The 18,298-nt window shown below is 38.7% G+C and overlaps 2 protein-coding genes across 8 annotated transcripts; one reads left to right on the top strand and one right to left on the bottom strand.

Moving 5' to 3' along the window:
• Window positions 1-272: 272 nt before the first annotated feature.
• Window positions 273-13,253, bottom strand: brd8a (bromodomain containing 8a). Of its 7 annotated transcripts, none has more exons than XR_006380780.1 (20): window positions 12,798-13,253; window positions 12,260-12,356; window positions 11,709-11,778; window positions 11,527-11,576; window positions 11,254-11,376; window positions 11,063-11,143; window positions 10,888-10,949; window positions 9,279-9,421; window positions 8,580-8,771; window positions 7,199-7,289; window positions 6,631-6,780; window positions 6,110-6,270; window positions 5,451-5,931; window positions 5,288-5,331; window positions 4,891-5,159; window positions 4,558-4,650; window positions 4,371-4,439; window positions 3,768-4,102; window positions 2,323-2,367; window positions 273-2,040 (listed from the first exon to the last, which is right to left on the bottom strand). XR_006380780.1 is itself a non-coding variant. In XM_044223639.1 (20 exons), exons 1-20 carry the CDS (start codon window positions 12,838-12,840, stop codon window positions 1,981-1,983), a joined length of 2,607 nt encoding a protein of 868 aa, XP_044079574.1. In that variant the 5' UTR covers window positions 12,841-13,253; the 3' UTR covers window positions 273-1,980. The 7 variants fall into 7 exon arrangements, 6 of the variants coding, with proteins under 6 accessions (XP_044079574.1, XP_044079577.1, XP_044079575.1 ...); XM_044223639.1 differs by having other exon boundaries at window positions 3,820-4,102; XM_044223642.1 differs by having other exon boundaries at window positions 3,820-4,102; window positions 12,320-12,356.
• A 3,246-nt stretch (window positions 13,254-16,499) lies between these two features.
• On the top strand, window positions 16,500-18,218 carry gng8 (guanine nucleotide binding protein (G protein), gamma 8). The gene is made up of 3 exons (XM_044223650.1): window positions 16,500-16,631; window positions 17,357-17,470; window positions 17,892-18,218. The coding sequence occupies exons 2-3, from the start codon at window positions 17,387-17,389 to the stop codon at window positions 18,018-18,020; spliced, it is 213 nt and encodes a 70-aa protein (XP_044079585.1). The 5' UTR covers window positions 16,500-16,631; window positions 17,357-17,386; the 3' UTR covers window positions 18,021-18,218.
• Window positions 18,219-18,298: the final 80 nt, after the last annotated feature.

Raw genomic sequence — 18,298 nt, 5'->3', positions numbered from 1 at the left:
TGTGTCGTGTTTTGGTCACATCACTAAGCCAGCAAATTAAAGATGAAGGTGATAAGGTGATCGGTATGTGCAACATATTTACTGTAGTGATAATCTCAAAATGGGCTATTAGTCAATCAAGGACTTAGTCTCTTTAATTCAAGGCAATTAGGCAGTGAGAGTGAATCGCAAATATTTGGGTTATTTGTATTTAAAAACTTCATGTAAAACACTGCACCAAACATTTACTGTGTCTGAACTGCTCGCTACTGTCTTTAGAAAAACATCACACATACAGTAAAGCGTGCCCGAAGGCTTTAATGTTTCTGTACATTTGCACTGTGGCCTTCACGTGATCTGTCCAATTGATTCCTTGAACATAAGAGTTGGTAAGATATTTGACTTATTTCACAGACTAGATGTACAACTTGAGATAGTATCTTACTTTTTTTCTGTTTGACAGCATTTAGTCAACATTTGAGCTGTCAAACTAATACACCTTTGCTTGATGCCAATGAGAGATGTCTGAATTTAACAGAAATAGAAAAACATTCGTTTATCCTTTCACTTTGCAAAGTCAGTGGAGGTGGTCCTAATGAAAACATGAACACAATGTATTTGCACATTCAACAGAAATGAGCGAAGACACAACAGCAACAACGTGGCATCCTATAAATGAGATGGCTCTGGTTCAATAAAAACTACGAATAAGTTTTATTGATCAGGCCAGTTTATATAACACTGAACATAACAAAAGCCAAATGCAAAATCTTTCATTTTCATTGGTCGTACACCAGAGTGGGTGCTTTGTGGAAGATGATGTGTCCCATCGCTATGTAACAGAGAAGTTCTAGGAAACACAACAGTGGTAACTTATTTCACTTGTAATGCTCACTCTTAACTCTTAACAGCTTCGTGCCATGTGGCCTCGGCTGCTTAAACCCATTCCTGAGAAAGGTTTTCCTACTGACATACAGTACATTAAACATCAACGTCATGAATTAGGCAAAGCAGACTTTTATATTTCAAAAAATAAGAATATGAAATGCCAACAAATTTTTCTCACTGATTTTTGCACACAACCCCTGCTTGAACGTTTTTGATTGGACAGCTCTTAAACAGCACGGTCAGATTTGAGAAAGCAGATGAGCACTTCAACAGTAGCAAATAACTGCCCTGGTTACTGCTGTGGTGTGTTTTGCGTTGGTATTGTGAAATAGTTTTGTGCAAATTCAAGCTTAACATATTGGGTTGAGGGCTCTTTATGAAGTTTTATTGTTTAAACATCCACAAAACAGTTTATTAACGTGACGTTTTCTCAAAAATACTGAAGGTGACTCGAATATGCATGTAGGTACTGTTTCACAGGAAGTGTAGCATAGATAAAAATCAATTCATCACAAACGATACAGCCATATTTAAAAATGATCTGAAAGTTTTTAAAATTAGAAAACTAAATAAAAAAACTCAACTGATTTTATACCAGCAATGAAAATGTTTCTGTTTGAAATTAGTTTGTGCCCCCCTGATCATTCAGAAATTCTAGATTAATCAGACTCTTTGGCCTCTGATTTTGAGAAATATAATATGTAAAACCAACCACACTAATCTGAAGTTCAACCAGGCCCACTGTAGGCTTCATTTCAGCCTGTTTGTAGGCTAAGAGTAACTTTGATCTTCATTTATACAACCTGATGTAATTCAAAGCAGGCTAAATCTTATTGATCTGCAGCTACGTCTATGAAAGGTTTGACCTAGTCTTTCTGAATGCCCCTTTGTAATCTGGGATTATACAGAATGTAATCCATGTCTGTATGTCTCAGAAGAAATGAGCTTCTCCACATTAGTCTACCTATTCAATGTAGAGTGCAAGTGAAGGTTACACTGCACATTACGCAGAGTGAGAATCTGTGCAACTGACAAAATAAGTTCAGTCTTGTGTTATCACACCTTTCACTTCAACTCGGGGACACTGTCGGATACATTTTTTATACTGCATGTTCATTTCTTCATCTTGAGGTCAGCTTCTATGGCACAACGGCGCCCTCTGGTGCCTCCATCCTACAGTCAAAGAAAGGAAGAAAACTATTAGACCACATTTAGTCTTCAATCAAAGCATGTGACTTAACTGACACCAGTGCTTCACTTAACAAACAAGTTGTGCTTCAAGATATTGAAGTCACGTATGACTTTCCTCATATTTGTTCAAGTTCAGCTCTACATTAATGAGTTTTTCCTTTGTTTTGAAATATACAGCTATTGTAGTTTTTATTCTGTTTGCTTCAGGAAGAAAAGGACAAGAAAGAGGGGGAAAGTTTTAAAGGCTGTAGGATGGGTACTTACAAAAAGAGAAAGGAGGAAGGCAGGAGAGGACATGGAGACAGTGTCCTGTAAGAGGAAAATTATGTATATCAGAGCTGCAAAAGTGCAGAGGAAGCAAAATAATGCCAAGAAAGATACAACACAAAGTATATTCAGCAAAAGGAAAGGTTGAAATGAGCTTTAGGAGAACACATCTACATAAATTGGTATATTACTGCATGGCCATTTGAAACGTTTACTATTCACTTCCTCGCTGCACTGCAATTGCACTACTCATCCATATTTTTTATTATCTATTATCTTTCTCTATATTTTTTAAGGAACATGCCAGCATGTTTTTTTTTACTCATTAACTACATACAACATATACTACAGACATAGATTCAAGTTTTACAATCGTCTCCTACCTTCCAGTCAACTACTGGTTTCAGTGAACATCAGTACACTATGAAATATCAACATTTAACATTGCTTCACATAGGTCATTTGTCATCAAAATATACTTCACCAGGCAACTAGGTGTTTACTAAAGCGTTTTGGTGCAGGGCCCTCATCAGGGTGACTTACAGAATATAAAGAAATCTAAATATTTAGTCAGTCTTATTTTGTTTTGTCAAAGTGACATTATTGTGGTATGGTAATGTAGCTGTAATGTAGGTGTTCCTCATTTGTTTCTGTATTCAAGTTCTAGTACAAATCTCCAACATTAACATTAGCAATTCTTCACTCAGTCACATCATTATCATGCAAAAAAAAATGCATCTTTGACAAATATATATATATATATATCAATTGTGATTCATCAGGCCAATTATCTGGCAGTTCATTTTCATTCTGTCGTGAAATTAATGGAAAACAAGAGCTTTCTTGAAGGTAGAATATCAATGTAAAAACTTACTGTATGCTTTGGTAAATAGTTGTCAGTAATGGTCTTTACATTATTGCATCATACATTATTGCCTACCATTTTCCAAAGCATAACGTGTTTTTTTGCTTTCTGGTCAACCGTTGGTTTGAAACTTGTTTGAGATACATACAGTACCACCACAGTGAATGTAGTGTCTTTTTTTTGGTATAGTAATGCATTCAAAGATAATCCGCCATCCAAGATTAGAGTCGGCTAAAAAAGGTTTTCCGTTTAAATAACTGCATTCATTAACTGATGTCTGAAAAGTCACAGCCATAAGATAAACAATAAACAACAGCATTGTGAAAAGGACAATATGAATTTGGTTGATTCTTGCATATAAAAAAAATGTTGACCTCTGAGAAAAAGATTTTTACTATGATGGATTACCTATTACATGAATGTTTGAAGTCTCTGCAAGTTGATTTTGAGAGCATACGAAACCAATGGCTACCTGAAAGGATATCATTCTAAAATCTAATGTCATGCTTTGGAAAATGGCAGGCAGATCTACTTTAGAATCACTTTCTTCTACTTTTAAAACAGCCTGTTGTCTCACCCTTGTCTCTTCTTCTGTACTCTCTGCTTTTGTCAAAATTCTAGTGAAGCACCTTGTCAGTAGAGTCCTGTTTGCGTGTGTTCTCACGGCCCCTCAGGCTCTTGGCGCTGATACCAGACTCTGATGTCTCCATGATGAGCTGGGTGGCTAGAAACTGCTGGATCTGCTCCAGGACATCACGCTGCATCTCCAGAGCCATGTGGTACACGTCATGATCCAGGCTGTTGTACATGACCGCATTCTGAAACATCAGCATGATGTCCCTCTGGAACTCAGCGGTGGTCCGTATCAAACCAGTCTCAATGTTCTTTTTTATGGAGGCCAGGTCCATGGGCCTGTAGAAGTGAAGAGCAAAGCGGGGGTTAGAGTGATGAAAAGACAGTCAAGTCTGTGTGATCTGATGAGCGGCTCCTGATTGGAGAATGTCAATAAACCAATGTCATCCAGCAAAAACAAGGTTGTTTTTTTTAGTGTCTGCAAAGTCGATATTTTTGTGATGTAAGATTTTCACTCTGCATGAGCAATATGACAAGTAACCACTACGAAAACTATAAGTGAGATGAAAATAGCCATAAAATATGACCACAGCAAACATGGGCTTACCTGTGCACAATACCGTGGTACCCAGGTGCAATTTCATCTGTTACTGGCTGCAGGAATACATTTGCATACCTACAACAGGTTCACATAAATAACATGTTTCAGAAATGATACAAAGAATAAAAAAATGGAAATAAATCAGAGGCTGAGCATCAGTGGCTAGTGTTCGTATTAAGAGTCATATTCTGACCTGTGATTGGCTGCTGCACGCCACACCAGCATAATGGCTTTCTTCCAGATCTTGTGAGCCTGTAAAGCTTCCAGGTCCTCACTGCACACAGAACTGCACAATAAGGGTATGTAAGAAGGAAGGTAGTACAAACATAAGCATCATAAAAAAAGTATTATCAAGCAGAACCTGATCTGCAGCATAACACAGTGAAACATCCTGTTGCTAGTTGACAGAAATGAAAGAAAATCTGCTTACACAACATCATTAGCATCATCAAGGGCGCAACTTCACCACCATCGCTCACAACTGACAACTTTCCTTGCTGTGTGTGCCTGAATGTGTTTCACTCACAACTGCGATGAGGCAGGGCTGCTGGGGATGGAGTCGGCGGTCGTGTGGAGCTGCAGAGACGAGGAAGCCGTGTGGAGGCTGTATCCATCCTCACTCTCGCTGGCTGCAGGTTCTAGCTCCATCTCCCCATCTGGCTCTGACAAGAATCCCTCTCCCCCATCACCCTCTTCTTCTCCACACACTTCTGGCCCGTTGACCTCCATGTGCACTTTAGTCCCTGAGGCATTCTGTCCTCGCCTAACACTTATTCCATCCTCCGTCTTCATCTCCTGCAAAGATGTAGAAAAATGCAGAGAGGTTCAAACAGAACTTACAGTGCAGGAGTACTGTGGAGCTAGGCACGTCAGTACAGCAATTGCAAGCATCATGTTCGCTCTGTCCTCGTTGGGTGCTATACCTTGGGATGCCTTTCTGTCAGTGGGCTATCTTCTAATACTGAGTCTGCCAAGATAGTAAAGATGAATAATAAGAAGGAAATGGTTATGCAAAATGCATAGTTGCATGCAAACTGCATGTTATGAAGCAAGTGAATACTAGTATTTATGCATGGGTGTGCATACCTCCATGGGGTTTATCAGGTCTTTGCTGTGCCCACTTCTCACTCTCACATTTTATGGTAACATCCAATGAAATTTGGCTATTCTGGTGCACCCTCTCTCCAGTCTCTCTCATTGCCTCAGGCTGTGGAGGTGCTCCAGTGTGGCAGTGCTCCAAACTCTTTGAGTTGCATGAGGATGAGGAGGTGGGAGGAAGGCTCCTTAGTCCCCTGGGGAATGCTGCGAGACAGTTATCTTGACTGTTGCACAGAGAGGAGAGTGAAGCTGAAGTCCCACCCTGAATGTCTAACACTTCTGTCTTCCCCTCCAGGCTACTGTGAAGAGATGAGGACTGTGGGACCCCTGTGGGCACTGCAGGGTGAGACTCATGGTGCTGGAAAGGCCCAGACTCCCAGGCACCAGACAAAGCATGGCCGTTCTCCTCACACAGTGACAGAGCAGCCTCAACTGCGGCTGCATCCAAAGCCTCTGCACTCTCATCTGCCTGTAGAAGAAGAGATGACTCACCATCTTAAAAAATCTAAAGTTAAATCTCAGCAGTGATGTTGGAGAGTAAACTGTTATCATAACTCACTAGATTAATGACCCAAATGAAAATACCCACATTTTAAAATAACTTAATTTTCCTTTAAAACCTCAAGCAGGAATTATAGATTTTGCACCTTGTCCTCAATGATGGCGATAATGTCCCCCACCGTCTTCAGGTCCAGCTCATCCCCTATGTAGGACGCAGTCACATCCTCCTCACTGAGCTGTGACCCCTTATCCTCTACAGAGACAGGATGGCATCCAGGGTGCACAGACAGCACCATCACATCCACCTCTGCAAACAGACAACTGATTTTCAATTTTTTTTCCAAGATACATTTTTAAACTAGCAGTAGCAGTTTGTAAAAGCATTCATTTTCTATTTCACAGTATACTTAACCTTTATCATTAGCTTGTATTTAAATTTTAACCACAACGCATCTGAACTCTTGTTTGCTTTTATTTTGGTAAACATTTACTTGTGACCTTTAACTGCTGTGGTTATAACATTATATTACATCTTTGAAATGGCCAACAAAGTGAAGGTCTGAAATGAAATTCTCTAGCTACAAAGCAGGTGACATTAAGGATATGGGGAGGTTTAGGCTGTGGATTGAGCACTGAGTGGTTTGGATACAATATAAAGTGGACAGACCTGTACTTGCTGAGGCAGTAGAGTCAACAGGAGCAGGAGTGGCAGCGGAGAGAGGGGTAATGGAGGCTGAGTCTGCACTGACCATGAAACCTAACGGGGCAGAAAACTGGGTGGGACCTGCCTCCAGGAGACGAGACAACATCGGGGCACCTGCCATGCAAGCATTCATACACATTAACACACAAAGTGCAGAGTAGAGACAAAGCAGCAGAGGCTTTCAGCTAGCCAATGTATGGGCAAACAGCTTAGACAATAGTAGCACTTTTGTATAGAAAGCATACATACATTTAAGATTCAAGGAGTAAAACAAATATAAAACATAAAGTAAAGACAGAATGCCTATAAACAGTATTCAACCCTCTTGGACTTTTTTTTCGGTGTCAAAGGGGGATTCAACTAAATATTGTTTTGATTAGCATTAAATCTTATGCAATCAATTATAGTTTGAGACGTTTGTTTTCACTTTGCAATGAAGTTTCTGTTGATCAGTGTCAAGAAAATTAACTGTACACACTGTGAGTCAAATGGGGTGAATACGTTTTATCAGTCATGAACACTGTATCTGTACCTGTTGCCTGAGAGAGTAGTTGACTAGGCGGAGCCAGCTGCAGGTCATGTACTCCTGTCATATTAGCGGTGGACACGTCACCCTCCCCAATCTGGGATATAAACACATACATGCATGTCAAACATTTTACATGTATATTTTTTGTTTTCTTGTACATAAAGTGCACATCAAGTATCATTATTTGTGTTCCAGCCTATATTAAAAAAAAAGTTAAATCAGAAATTTTGTTGGCAATTCACACATAATAATCCATTTTGTCAAAGTGAATTTTATATGTACACTACATAGTTTTTATAAATAGTACAAATATTTCTACAATTTGACTGGAATCCCTGTGTGTATGTTTATACAGTGGGCCCTACAGGCAGCACTTCATGTCAGAGCAGAAACGTTACAGAATGTGAGGAGATCTACTGAAGGACAAACTTATTCTGACATGCTGGGATTTCACAAGAGCATAGTAGGATTCATCAGATGGAAATGACAACAAATGAAACAAGCCGAACAACTCCAGGAGGTAACTGTCCAGCAACCATTCAAGAAGAACCTTGGTCAGGGACTGACTGAATGACAGCTGCAATGGGAAATCTTGCCATGCAGAAACTACTGATGACATATGACAAAAGGCTTGGCGGTAAAAAAAAAAGTGCATGACCAACAGAAATATAGCCTTAAATTCATAAAAACAAATGCAAAATAGATTTAGCGATGTGATAACTCTTCAAATGATACATTATATTTTTTCAAGTCAACTAATTTCAAGAAAGCAAGGCAAATTATTTCCTAATTGAATGTACTGTTTCAGGGGCACAGCCTCTTAGACTTTTAAGGGTAGAAAGAACAACTCCTGTTTAAAAAAACAGAAAATTTGTTAAGGATAGGCTTCAGAGTGCATATGACCACAGATAGAAGTCACAACATAATAGTCACAACAGGAATGCAGTGCAATGGCTTCAAACAGGAATATGAATGACCTTGTGTAGCACAGACTAAGACAACACCTGAACCCCATTCAAAATGGAGTGGAATTAACTAAAGAGAGTTGTTCACACATGCACCCCATCCATCTTTACAAAGCTTGAGCAAATCTACTGAGTGAAAATCCTAACACGGAGGTGATAACAGACTGGGTGTCAACAATATTTCTGTATTCCTAATTAAATACATTTGCAAAAATGACTAAAATCTTAATACAATTGGCAAAACAAACCACAACTACCAAAACCACTAAACAGAATAGAAGACAAAATTATTAAATACTTCCTAAACGTACAGTAACACTACAAATGATGAGATGAAGATGGGATGCCTTGCAGACTTGAAAATATCAATTACAGAGCTTGGCACTGTTGGAAAAATACAGTAAGTCCCCTCCACATACCAGTCTGGAATTTGTGGCCAAGATACTGCCTTTCTTCAGTAACTCTGACAGGAGTGGAGATGGTGGTGGTGTGGCTTTCTGGCCCAAGAGCTTCTTTTGGGTGGGGTCATCCAGAAGTGATCCGTGGCTGATGTCATCATTCCCAAGTCCAGAAGACTCAAGAATTGTCATTAATCTGCCTGATCCTGAAGCCTAGAGACAGAGAGCGGGAAACATGGAGTCATACTGCCATTCCAATCTAGGAATGCTTTCAATGATCAACCTGTAATCAACTCTCTTGAGTGTCTCCAATGTGTTCCCTTTTAAGGGAATGGTCAGAAATATTCGACCCCTTTCCTAAAGATAATTAATAAAGTAATATACTAATCCTGTTTTTATGCCTTATAGCAGTGCTGGCAAGTTACTTTTAATCGTTAATACGCAGGATAATTTACACATTACCGAGTCTAACAGTGGGCCACAGCCATAGCACAAAGTTTCTGGTTTTTACAATAACGTGAAAATAGCAAATTACTGAAGCAAATCTAAACATGAGGCACAGCTTAAAGAGGAAAACTGACTGATCTGCAGTAATCTTGAGAGAAGTACAGATTCTTAACATAAACATTACACCTACTAAAAATACCAGCAAACAAGAAGAGGTATGATTATTGAAAAGTAGGGCAGACCATAAATATCTTTGGACCTTCGGTGACTTACATTCTTTGTCGATACAAGATCCAATGTCAAGCACTCGAGTGGGTCACCTGGTGAGAACTCCTGGCTTGGGGAGCTACAGCCTGAGGGCGAATGCATGGTGATGCCGGGCACTCGCTTTGCTGTGTTCTTTGCCACCTGTCTGGCTGGAAGAGTGAGGGGCAGCGTAGACAGAATTTTCTTGTCAGTCACACAAAAGCTGATGTTCATCATTCATCTTCATCTATTCACTCAAAACATGAGTGAAATATTGGACAGATTGCTTTGAAATTTGGTACAAATTTTCATGGTCCCCAGAGGATGAATCCTACTGACTTTGGTTATCCCCAGACTCTCGCCAATAGGTCACATTTTTCACTTCATGACAGAATACTTCTAAAACAACTGACCAAATCCTCATCAGCCTACTGTAAGATTCATGCTGACACAGTTTACAGTTAGCATGCTTACATACTATACTATACTACAGCATGTTAACATGATAACCGTATGCACGTTACACTTACATGCTGATGTTAGCATGTTACCATTTTAACAATCATGCTAGCTGTGGGCATGTTGACATGCTAATGTTGAGGCTGACAAATTGCTGAACCTGAGTAAGTACACCTGAGGCTGAGAGCTCAGACTAGGCATGGGACGATTTGAAAATTTCATGTCACGATTATCCTGGCCAAAATAATTGCTATTCACGATATTAACCCAATAATCATCAAAATATGCTTAAAACTATTAAAATGGCACTAAAACATACTGGAATCACTTTACCTTAAATTTAGTTAAGAAAAATATTTTTATTGCATCATAGATAGGACACATCTTTTTAGTGAGCATCCTTTTTAGTGAAAAACAAACAATCAATCAATCTAATTAAGGTAATCATAAATCAAAAGGTCCCCCTGCATAAATAAAGGATAAATAAATAATTAAAAAATAGAAACATTGTGTGAGTCTGTCCTTTCTTACATGATAATAATCCCTGTATTTTTTTTAAATCAGGCTCTATTTTTCACTTCTTTACCATGATGTCAAATGGTACAGACAGCAATTTCATCAATTCCATCAGTATATATAATTTACCCCTGACTTAAGAAATACAGGAATTATCCTTTAACAAAAAAAGTCCAACTGGCATTGGCATAGGGCTTTTCAAGGATATTCATGATTATCCCGATAATGGAAATTTACCACGATCAACTTAGCTGGGGTGTTTTTTTATCCCGATCCGCGATAAAATCGTATATCGTCCCATCCCTAGCTCAGATTGAGGCCAAAACTAGCAAAGTTGAGCTGAGCCTGACAAGTTAAATGTGAGATGTCGTAAAATGGCCACTGTACAGAGAATGTACCCTTTTGATTTAGGTGGTGCTGGTTTATAAGAGGATACGCTCAAAGTGAGTGTTCAGTTCCAACGAATAATAAATATCTAAGTTATTTTTCCAGTGCATTTTTTACCAACTCTACAATAAAAGCACCTTAGCTATACAATGTTATCAATCAATCTGCCACCTCTAAAATTTTTACACTTTCAGGTGAGGTTGAATGGTGGATAATGTCTACAGAAAACGGGCCAAGAGATCCACAAAATACCCCTTAAAAGTGAAGGAGATACCCTGATAAGTAGCATCTGTGTTTTTTCTTTTCAACTCTGCTTCTTCCTCCAGTTTCTTCTTCCTGACAGAGATACACAAAATCATTTATTTTGCTTATTATTAGTGTCTAATGTCTAAGTTGATGTACTGTATCATTGTATAAACAGGTCAGACAGAACGTTTGGTGGTTCTTACTGCAGAATTTCTTCCCATAACTCTTCTAGTTTTGAATCTAGATGTCCTGCTTGAATCAGTTCAGCTTCTCTTTTCAGCTTCCTATGAAAACAGCATCAATGAGATTGGTTGACGTTTACAATGCAACTACTTTTATTTGTTTTCTCAACGATGGTGATGTGTTCATACTGTTAAAAGCTATGCTTGTGTACCTGTGCTTCTCCTGTGTTTCTTTGATCAACTTTTTTAGTTCATCAATCCTGTCAGCTGTCAGCCTGCGTACTATCACATCCTCCACTGTCTCCACCACTTCACCTTTCTCACCACGCTTCCGCCTGAAGGCAACAAAGGCATTATTAGTTTAAGACATTGCTTTCTGGCATATACTGTCAGTGCATGTGTCAAACAGTATAAAGCTATATAATCTATTTTAGCTTGCAAGTCTACAAAAGCATGCTCGAGGTAAAAGTCACTAATGCGCTCACTTTGGGGCCTCTGTTGTTTCCAGGAGCTCAGAGTACTTGGATGCACAGTGCTGTGAGGAGCCAAAGGAGAATCAAGAACAGCTTTGAGACAGGACAAAATATAATGAGGCAAACCTACTGCAGAGATCATGAATTTGGTCTTTGTGTTCTGCAGTATAGTGAGCTCAGATTTTGTCATTTACCTTTTGAGAGAACCAGTCAGGTGGTCGCCCAGGTTCTGCAAATGGTTTGATGGCTCGACTGACAGATACCCTGTTGAGATGAAGACATTTTGTAAGACAATCCAAGATGAAATACACATTAAAAACTACTATTTCTGCCCTGGTTTATTATAGTCTTAAAACCATGTTTTTTTTTCTCCCCCAGTCTTGAATCTATTGTGTCCATTTGTTTGTTATTATTATTTTTTGGAAGTCTTTTAGTTGTAAATACATGCAAAATGTATGCAGAACAACTACATGCCTACCTATCGTAGGAGCAACAATGCTAACAACAGAGCCGCCCTTATTGACAATATCTAATCGTAAAAGGTAATCTCAAGTAAGAGGATAAATGTGTAAAAAACTTTACTCTTTATGCACTGCCGTATAGCATGTGACCTCTGACAAGTTTAACATATTCATACATGTTCAAACTACAAGTGACTGCGTATGACTATGTCATAGACCTGTGACATAAAATTTTGTACACAACAAAGAATTACAGTGGCAAAAACAGAACAGTAGTACAGCACCAGTTCTGGTCGCCACTCTTCATGACAGATGTGGCCAAACACAGCTTCTCCCTCACTGACCATGGCTCTGTTGGTCCAATGACAAGCAGCTTGTGTTCTGGAGATGTGGGGGGAAATGGACAAAACATGATACATGCTTTATATAGTTGAACAACGCCTATATGTCATGCATGTTCAAATGATTGCCTGCTGCCGTTCTCAGGCCTGGTATCGACAGCATGGTTAATCTCTTGAGCTTGGCTTCATTTGTATGCCACCTAAAGCTGCCCACCATGCCAGCAGTTCACTATGTTGCACATGCAGTAACTGCTTGGAATCAGCACACAAAAAGCATGTAGTTTATAGTAGTGGTGGTAAACAGAAATCCCCACTAGTGTCAACAGAGATGTCAACCCGTGATGACAGCCATTAATCTTTGCATGCTCCCCTGCAGGGAGCGGAGGCTGCCGTGCAGGAAGTTAGCGGCGATAATAGTACGACACACTCACAGCTAACGGATAGCATGTCATGACATTTGCTATGTACCAACGTTACTCACTTCCAACCCCGTTTGCCATCTTCCTGTCATCCCGACATCCCATACATCTTGGTAGACAGAAACCCAACTATTGATAACACTGGCGAGATCCGAAAGCGATATACATGAAATGATGGACGTCAACATCAATGAATGATACGTTATGGATGTTGAGGCTTTCAAGATTTATCTTTCTAGCTAGCACGCTGAATCACCGTTGTCCGTTAAAATCAACTGTCTCGTGTGTCTTAGCTATTGGTAACTTAAAGATTAACTAGCTAGCTCAAATGCTATATAGGGCTTTATCTGTAAAGACTTGCAAAAACGGTTTCATTTCGCGTTAACCTTATCAGAGTCTATGCTATAAAGTAACAGCCAAACGAGAAAATTTAGCTTACTGTAGTCACTAACGTTATTTATCATTTTAGCTAGCAGCGAGCTGTTCGTACACGCCCACCACAGTAGCTTAATGATGGTACAACCCTGGAGGCTGTTGAATACTCTTAACTAGCTAACTCGCTTGTTTTTCAGTTTTATACAAAGATGCCCCTTTTATTATGGCTGTAGAACAACAAAAACAACAATAATAATAATACATGTATAAATATTAGCTCAACAGACCTTTTTTTTTTTACCTTAGAGGCTAAAATGTAGGGAGGATATTTAATGCCACTTTTGTGGTTAGGCAGTTAAAGCCTAAAGCAGTAGCTGTGTATATTTGTGTGCCAGACAATTAAAATAAAACTTATATTTAGCATTATTATATTGGAAAAACTGCTGTGCAGGTATTATAAATTAACTATAGCCAATTACATGTGGACATATGGAAGATTTAAAATGCCAAATAAGTCAAACAAAGAAATAAAGTGAAATAATAGACATTCTTATATGTATTTTTATGTAGGCATTTACTGTGTCATAATTAAATTAAAAGAACATGTATTTAGCATTTTGACTAAACTAATTGTTTTAACAGAGACATGACTTTTCCACGCCACATTGAAAGTAAATCAGACCACAGAAAACAAAATAAAGCTAACGGTATTTCCAGTAACCACCTTTAAATGGTGTTCTGACTTTGTGAAATGCTAAGTGGGCTTTTTCATATAATACACAGTCTGTCACATTGAGCAGCCGGAGCTGCAGACTCGAAAAACTGGTTTGCTACCAGGATGATACGACCAAAAAAATAAACAGGACATCCAGGAGAACTGGGGACTCTGTGTTCCCTGCAGTGAACATTTTGACATGAAAAGCTTGTAGTGTCAGTATGAAATAAGTCTAGTTGCCACCTTTATGATTTTATGAAGCAGAAACACAAATCTTTTGATAGTAAACATGTGTTAAGGTAGTTTTGACTGTACCATAACATATTGCAAAATGTTGTGGTTGCAGCATTTGCCCACGTGCTGCATGTTGCTGTATGCTGTATGCTGCCTGTTCTTTTCTATTTTGTAATCTCACATTACAACCTTGCCTGGTGAGTTGCAGCCAATGGTCTACACAAGAGGAAGTGTTTACTTTTCTTTCAAATTATGCCAGAATTGATCATTTCTCTTTATAAACTGCTTACACCAAAGTATATCTTTTGTGTTTTGTAGATCTAGTAATACAATCGTAAACAGTAGTAACACACTTTACAATCTATTTTCTGCGTATAAATTAAAATTACACTGCAAATACCAAATCATTTTGAAATGTGTCACTTTTTCGGGCACATTGACTTCAGTTAATGCTACTTACAGAAATATTGTTGTATATAGACTTGACAGCATGACCCATCTCAAGTATCTCTGTGCACCCACACAATCAACATTTTCCTTGATCTGAGAGACTCAAGTCATGAAAACAATTTGCAATTAACAAGGAGACAACAGGAACTAGGCCACAACTTTCTACATAATTATTCAAATATGTGCAGCATATTTTTGGCAGGCTCCTTGCGTTTCGTTAGCTGAGATGGCAGTGATCCTGCAGCTGTTTAAAGCTGGGTTAGATATGTTTGTTAATTGTTTTACACACTTTTTCTAACTCTAAAGAGAGGAAATAAAGTATGGCTAAAGACAGATATCTGTTAATGTTCACATGAAAATAAGAGTTGTGCAAAACATGTGCACACCAGTATTGATGGGATATGTAGCCACTCTGGCCTCCCCTCTCTGGTCTCATCGATCTATGATGTAGCGTCTGTCATAAATGAACAATATGAAGAGGAGACATGCTGGTTGGCTGGCTGCATGGATGGTTAGAGTTTATATTGTCAAACATGGGCAACATTTTTATGCAGGTCTCTCTTGAGAATGAGACCCCGTGTCTCAGTGAGATTACGTGTTTAAATAAAGGTTAAATAAAAAATAAAAATAAAAGTGCTTACTAAGTAGGACCACAGAATCTGAACATTCCCTGCTTGAATTATGCAACACAAGACTGGGCAAATTATATTTTTGGGCCCTTGGTGATAGAGGTTGGTTAGGTGAAGCGGCAGCTCTTTCTACTCATATAGTCCCGCATCTTCCACAGAGAGAGACCAATTACTACAGGGAAACAAATGTTAATGAGGCACTTGACATTTAACTCCATAACACTGCCATTTGCCCCCTGCTGCTGTGTGGAATAACTGTCAGCTCTACAGGAAAGAGTGGCAGCCTTGTAGAGGATGGCATGAGATAAATGATTCTGTTGTCTGAGAAAACTCACACCTTGACAAAAACTCAGTCACGTACCTTGCAAACTTACCATTGGATATACTGAATGTTATCCAGTGTTCTTGTGTATTTTCTTGTAGGAAAGAATTAGGCTCTTAAAGTACTTGTTTTGAGCTTGATAAAACCCTCTTGAAAGACATTAGCCTATTACCTGTGAACCATTGTGCAATTTAGTCATTGCTTACTACTGTTATACTGTAAATCGGCACAATGCTCCATGTAACTTTGTCAGAGAAACACCCTAGGGTTATATCTGACCTTCAGCTAAAATCATATAATACAAAAAGAACAACATGTTAGAAAAGAAACTCTATCAGAACCCAATATTAGTTTCCTTCCTGTGTCAGACTACACCTTGCTGATGTGCAATATGTGTCTGTCTCTGTGTAGCGACTGAGCCTATCAATCTTCTACAGTTTTTACAGCAATGCATCACTGTAACTGTCCAAAACCTGCAATTGTTGTCTAACTGCTGATGGCAAAATAATTTGTTACAGTATAAAAGCACATGAAACAAAAATGTATGTTTATGACTTTTGACTTATGGCTTTTATTTTGAATCCTAACATTCAATTGTGCCACATAATAAACTTGTTATAAATACTGATTATTCATTATTGAATGAGCTGTCCTAAAATAAGCCCAATGCACCTAAAATGAATGCACTTGGTAAATATATATCCAAGTATTAGAGATTCAATATTTGTCTAGGAATGAATTACAAATAGGAAAATTAATTACAGCCATGTAAAACAACCTTGTCTATTCTCTTGAGAGCTTCCTCATTATAGTAGAATGTCTTTTCATGTTGTTGTCAGGTGTTATGAGAAAACAGATTTAACTATTTAAATCAAATTCCTATTTAGGCTCTTTTAAAAAACTGTGTTAAATGTACATTATCTCTGGTAAGCGAGTGACAGAGATTCAAGAGATGAAGGTCGCACCACATGTTGCCTTTAACTGCTGCACTGAGCCCATCCTGGGGGCAGAACCACAGCTTATTATTTGAAGGAGGGAACCTATTGAAGCCTTCCTCCTCATCTTTGCCATTAATCTCACTTCATTTGTTACTGTAAGTTGGTGCGGAGGACCCTGTTGAAGACAAGCAGACTTTCATTCCAGGAGCCCAACGGTTGCTGTTGCTCTTGTGGTGAGTGATGTTCTGAATTATTATTTAAATTAAATTGCACAATTTATTTATTTTTTAATCTAATTAGGTACAGATTCATGGAAACAGCTAATATGAGATCATATATCTCTGCATGTGTGCTGATGTTGGTAGCATATTTCACAAGTTTGAATTATGTTAGTGTGCAGAAATTATTTATATTGATAGAAAGACAAGTGAATTTCACACTCACAGACACTGACAACATAAAAAGTATTTTGTTGTTGACTAATGATGCTTTTCATTTACTGCTCTCTGAGAGGTTCAACAAGATTGATCTCTTGCATCAGTCTATGCAGCTGAGCAGCTGTGTAGAAACAACAGTGGGGAGATTAATAACATTAATAGCAACTGTCTACATCTGCAGTTTTATACAAACCTATTTTGAAGTAACAAGTTAATGGTAATGTTAGGTGTATTTACATTCTCAGCTAGCGGATGGCATCCCCTGGGGAAGCTGCTCTGCCTCCCCTGCCCTGCCCTCCTCCTCTGAGACCCTCCCTGTGCTACTTGCAGCTGAGACCCAGGGAGCAGAACTAACAAGCAAATTGAAACACTCTTAAACATGGCACAGACACCTTCAATAAATTGTCACACACTGTGTTTGCTGTGTGTGCACTGTAGAAGTGTAACCATGTTTGTATTTTTTTGGTTAGTTTCTGTTATTTCTATTGTCTAAAAACTCAACATTTGATGGTTTGCTGCAGGCTGGCTGACTTTAGTGGGAAAGGCGCAGGATGTCCAACAACATGGCCAAGATTGCAGATGCTCGAAAGACAGTAGAACAATTGAAACTGGAGGTCAACATAGAGAGGATGATGGTGAGTCAGCACATTATGGAACTACGCAACCAATGATAGTATTTAAAATATGGAGCTGAATTAATGTAAAATGCTCTTCTCACTTTTCTGTCTCAAAAGAGATTTACTTTCATGTATATTTAAATTAACGCCGGTTAAGGTAGGTTATCATGTACCAGTTCAATCTCGATTTTCTGAACAATCCAACCCCTCCAATCAAATTAAATTGACTTCCTTTCCTTTGTTGATATCAGTTTTACACTGATTACTGATTGATGCAGGATGAAAGGTGTTCTTTGGGTGTTTTAATAAATGATATAAAAAAATGAATAAACTGAATTTTAGATGTTTTGTATCCTCTTCCCCTCCCCTTTTTGACACACCCACTCAAACACACACACACACACGCACACACACACATTAACACAACCTTTTTGTACAGATATCCAAAGCAGCAGCTGATCTGATGGCCTACTGTGAAGCTCATGCCAAAGAGGACCCCCTGGTGACACCAGTACCTTCTTCTGAGAACCCGTTTCGAGAGAAGAAATTATTCTGTATAATACTATAACCCCCCATGTACAAGACAAGACACTTACAGCTATTTTAATGTGTGAATTCAGTTCTAGCTTTAATGACAAACACAATAAGACAACCTTTTTTACAGCATTCAGTTTTGTAATTAAAGTAGCTCTTTGGTGACTAGCTGTACCTGAGGAATGATCATTATTTGAACATGATAATGACGGCAATAAAGATTTATTGAATATGGGTGCAAAGTTCATTTAAGGCCTGCGCTGCTGCCTGTCCTTGTGCACACAGTTTGTACCTGAGCTTATATATTAACTC

Source organism: Siniperca chuatsi, linkage group LG14 (assembly GCF_020085105.1).
Source record: "Siniperca chuatsi isolate FFG_IHB_CAS linkage group LG14, ASM2008510v1, whole genome shotgun sequence".
In the NCBI taxonomy this organism is placed as follows: domain Eukaryota; kingdom Metazoa; phylum Chordata; class Actinopteri; order Centrarchiformes; family Sinipercidae; genus Siniperca; species Siniperca chuatsi.
The sequence above is the reverse complement of the archived record's forward strand: the minus strand, read 5'-3'. Positions and strand labels throughout refer to the sequence as shown.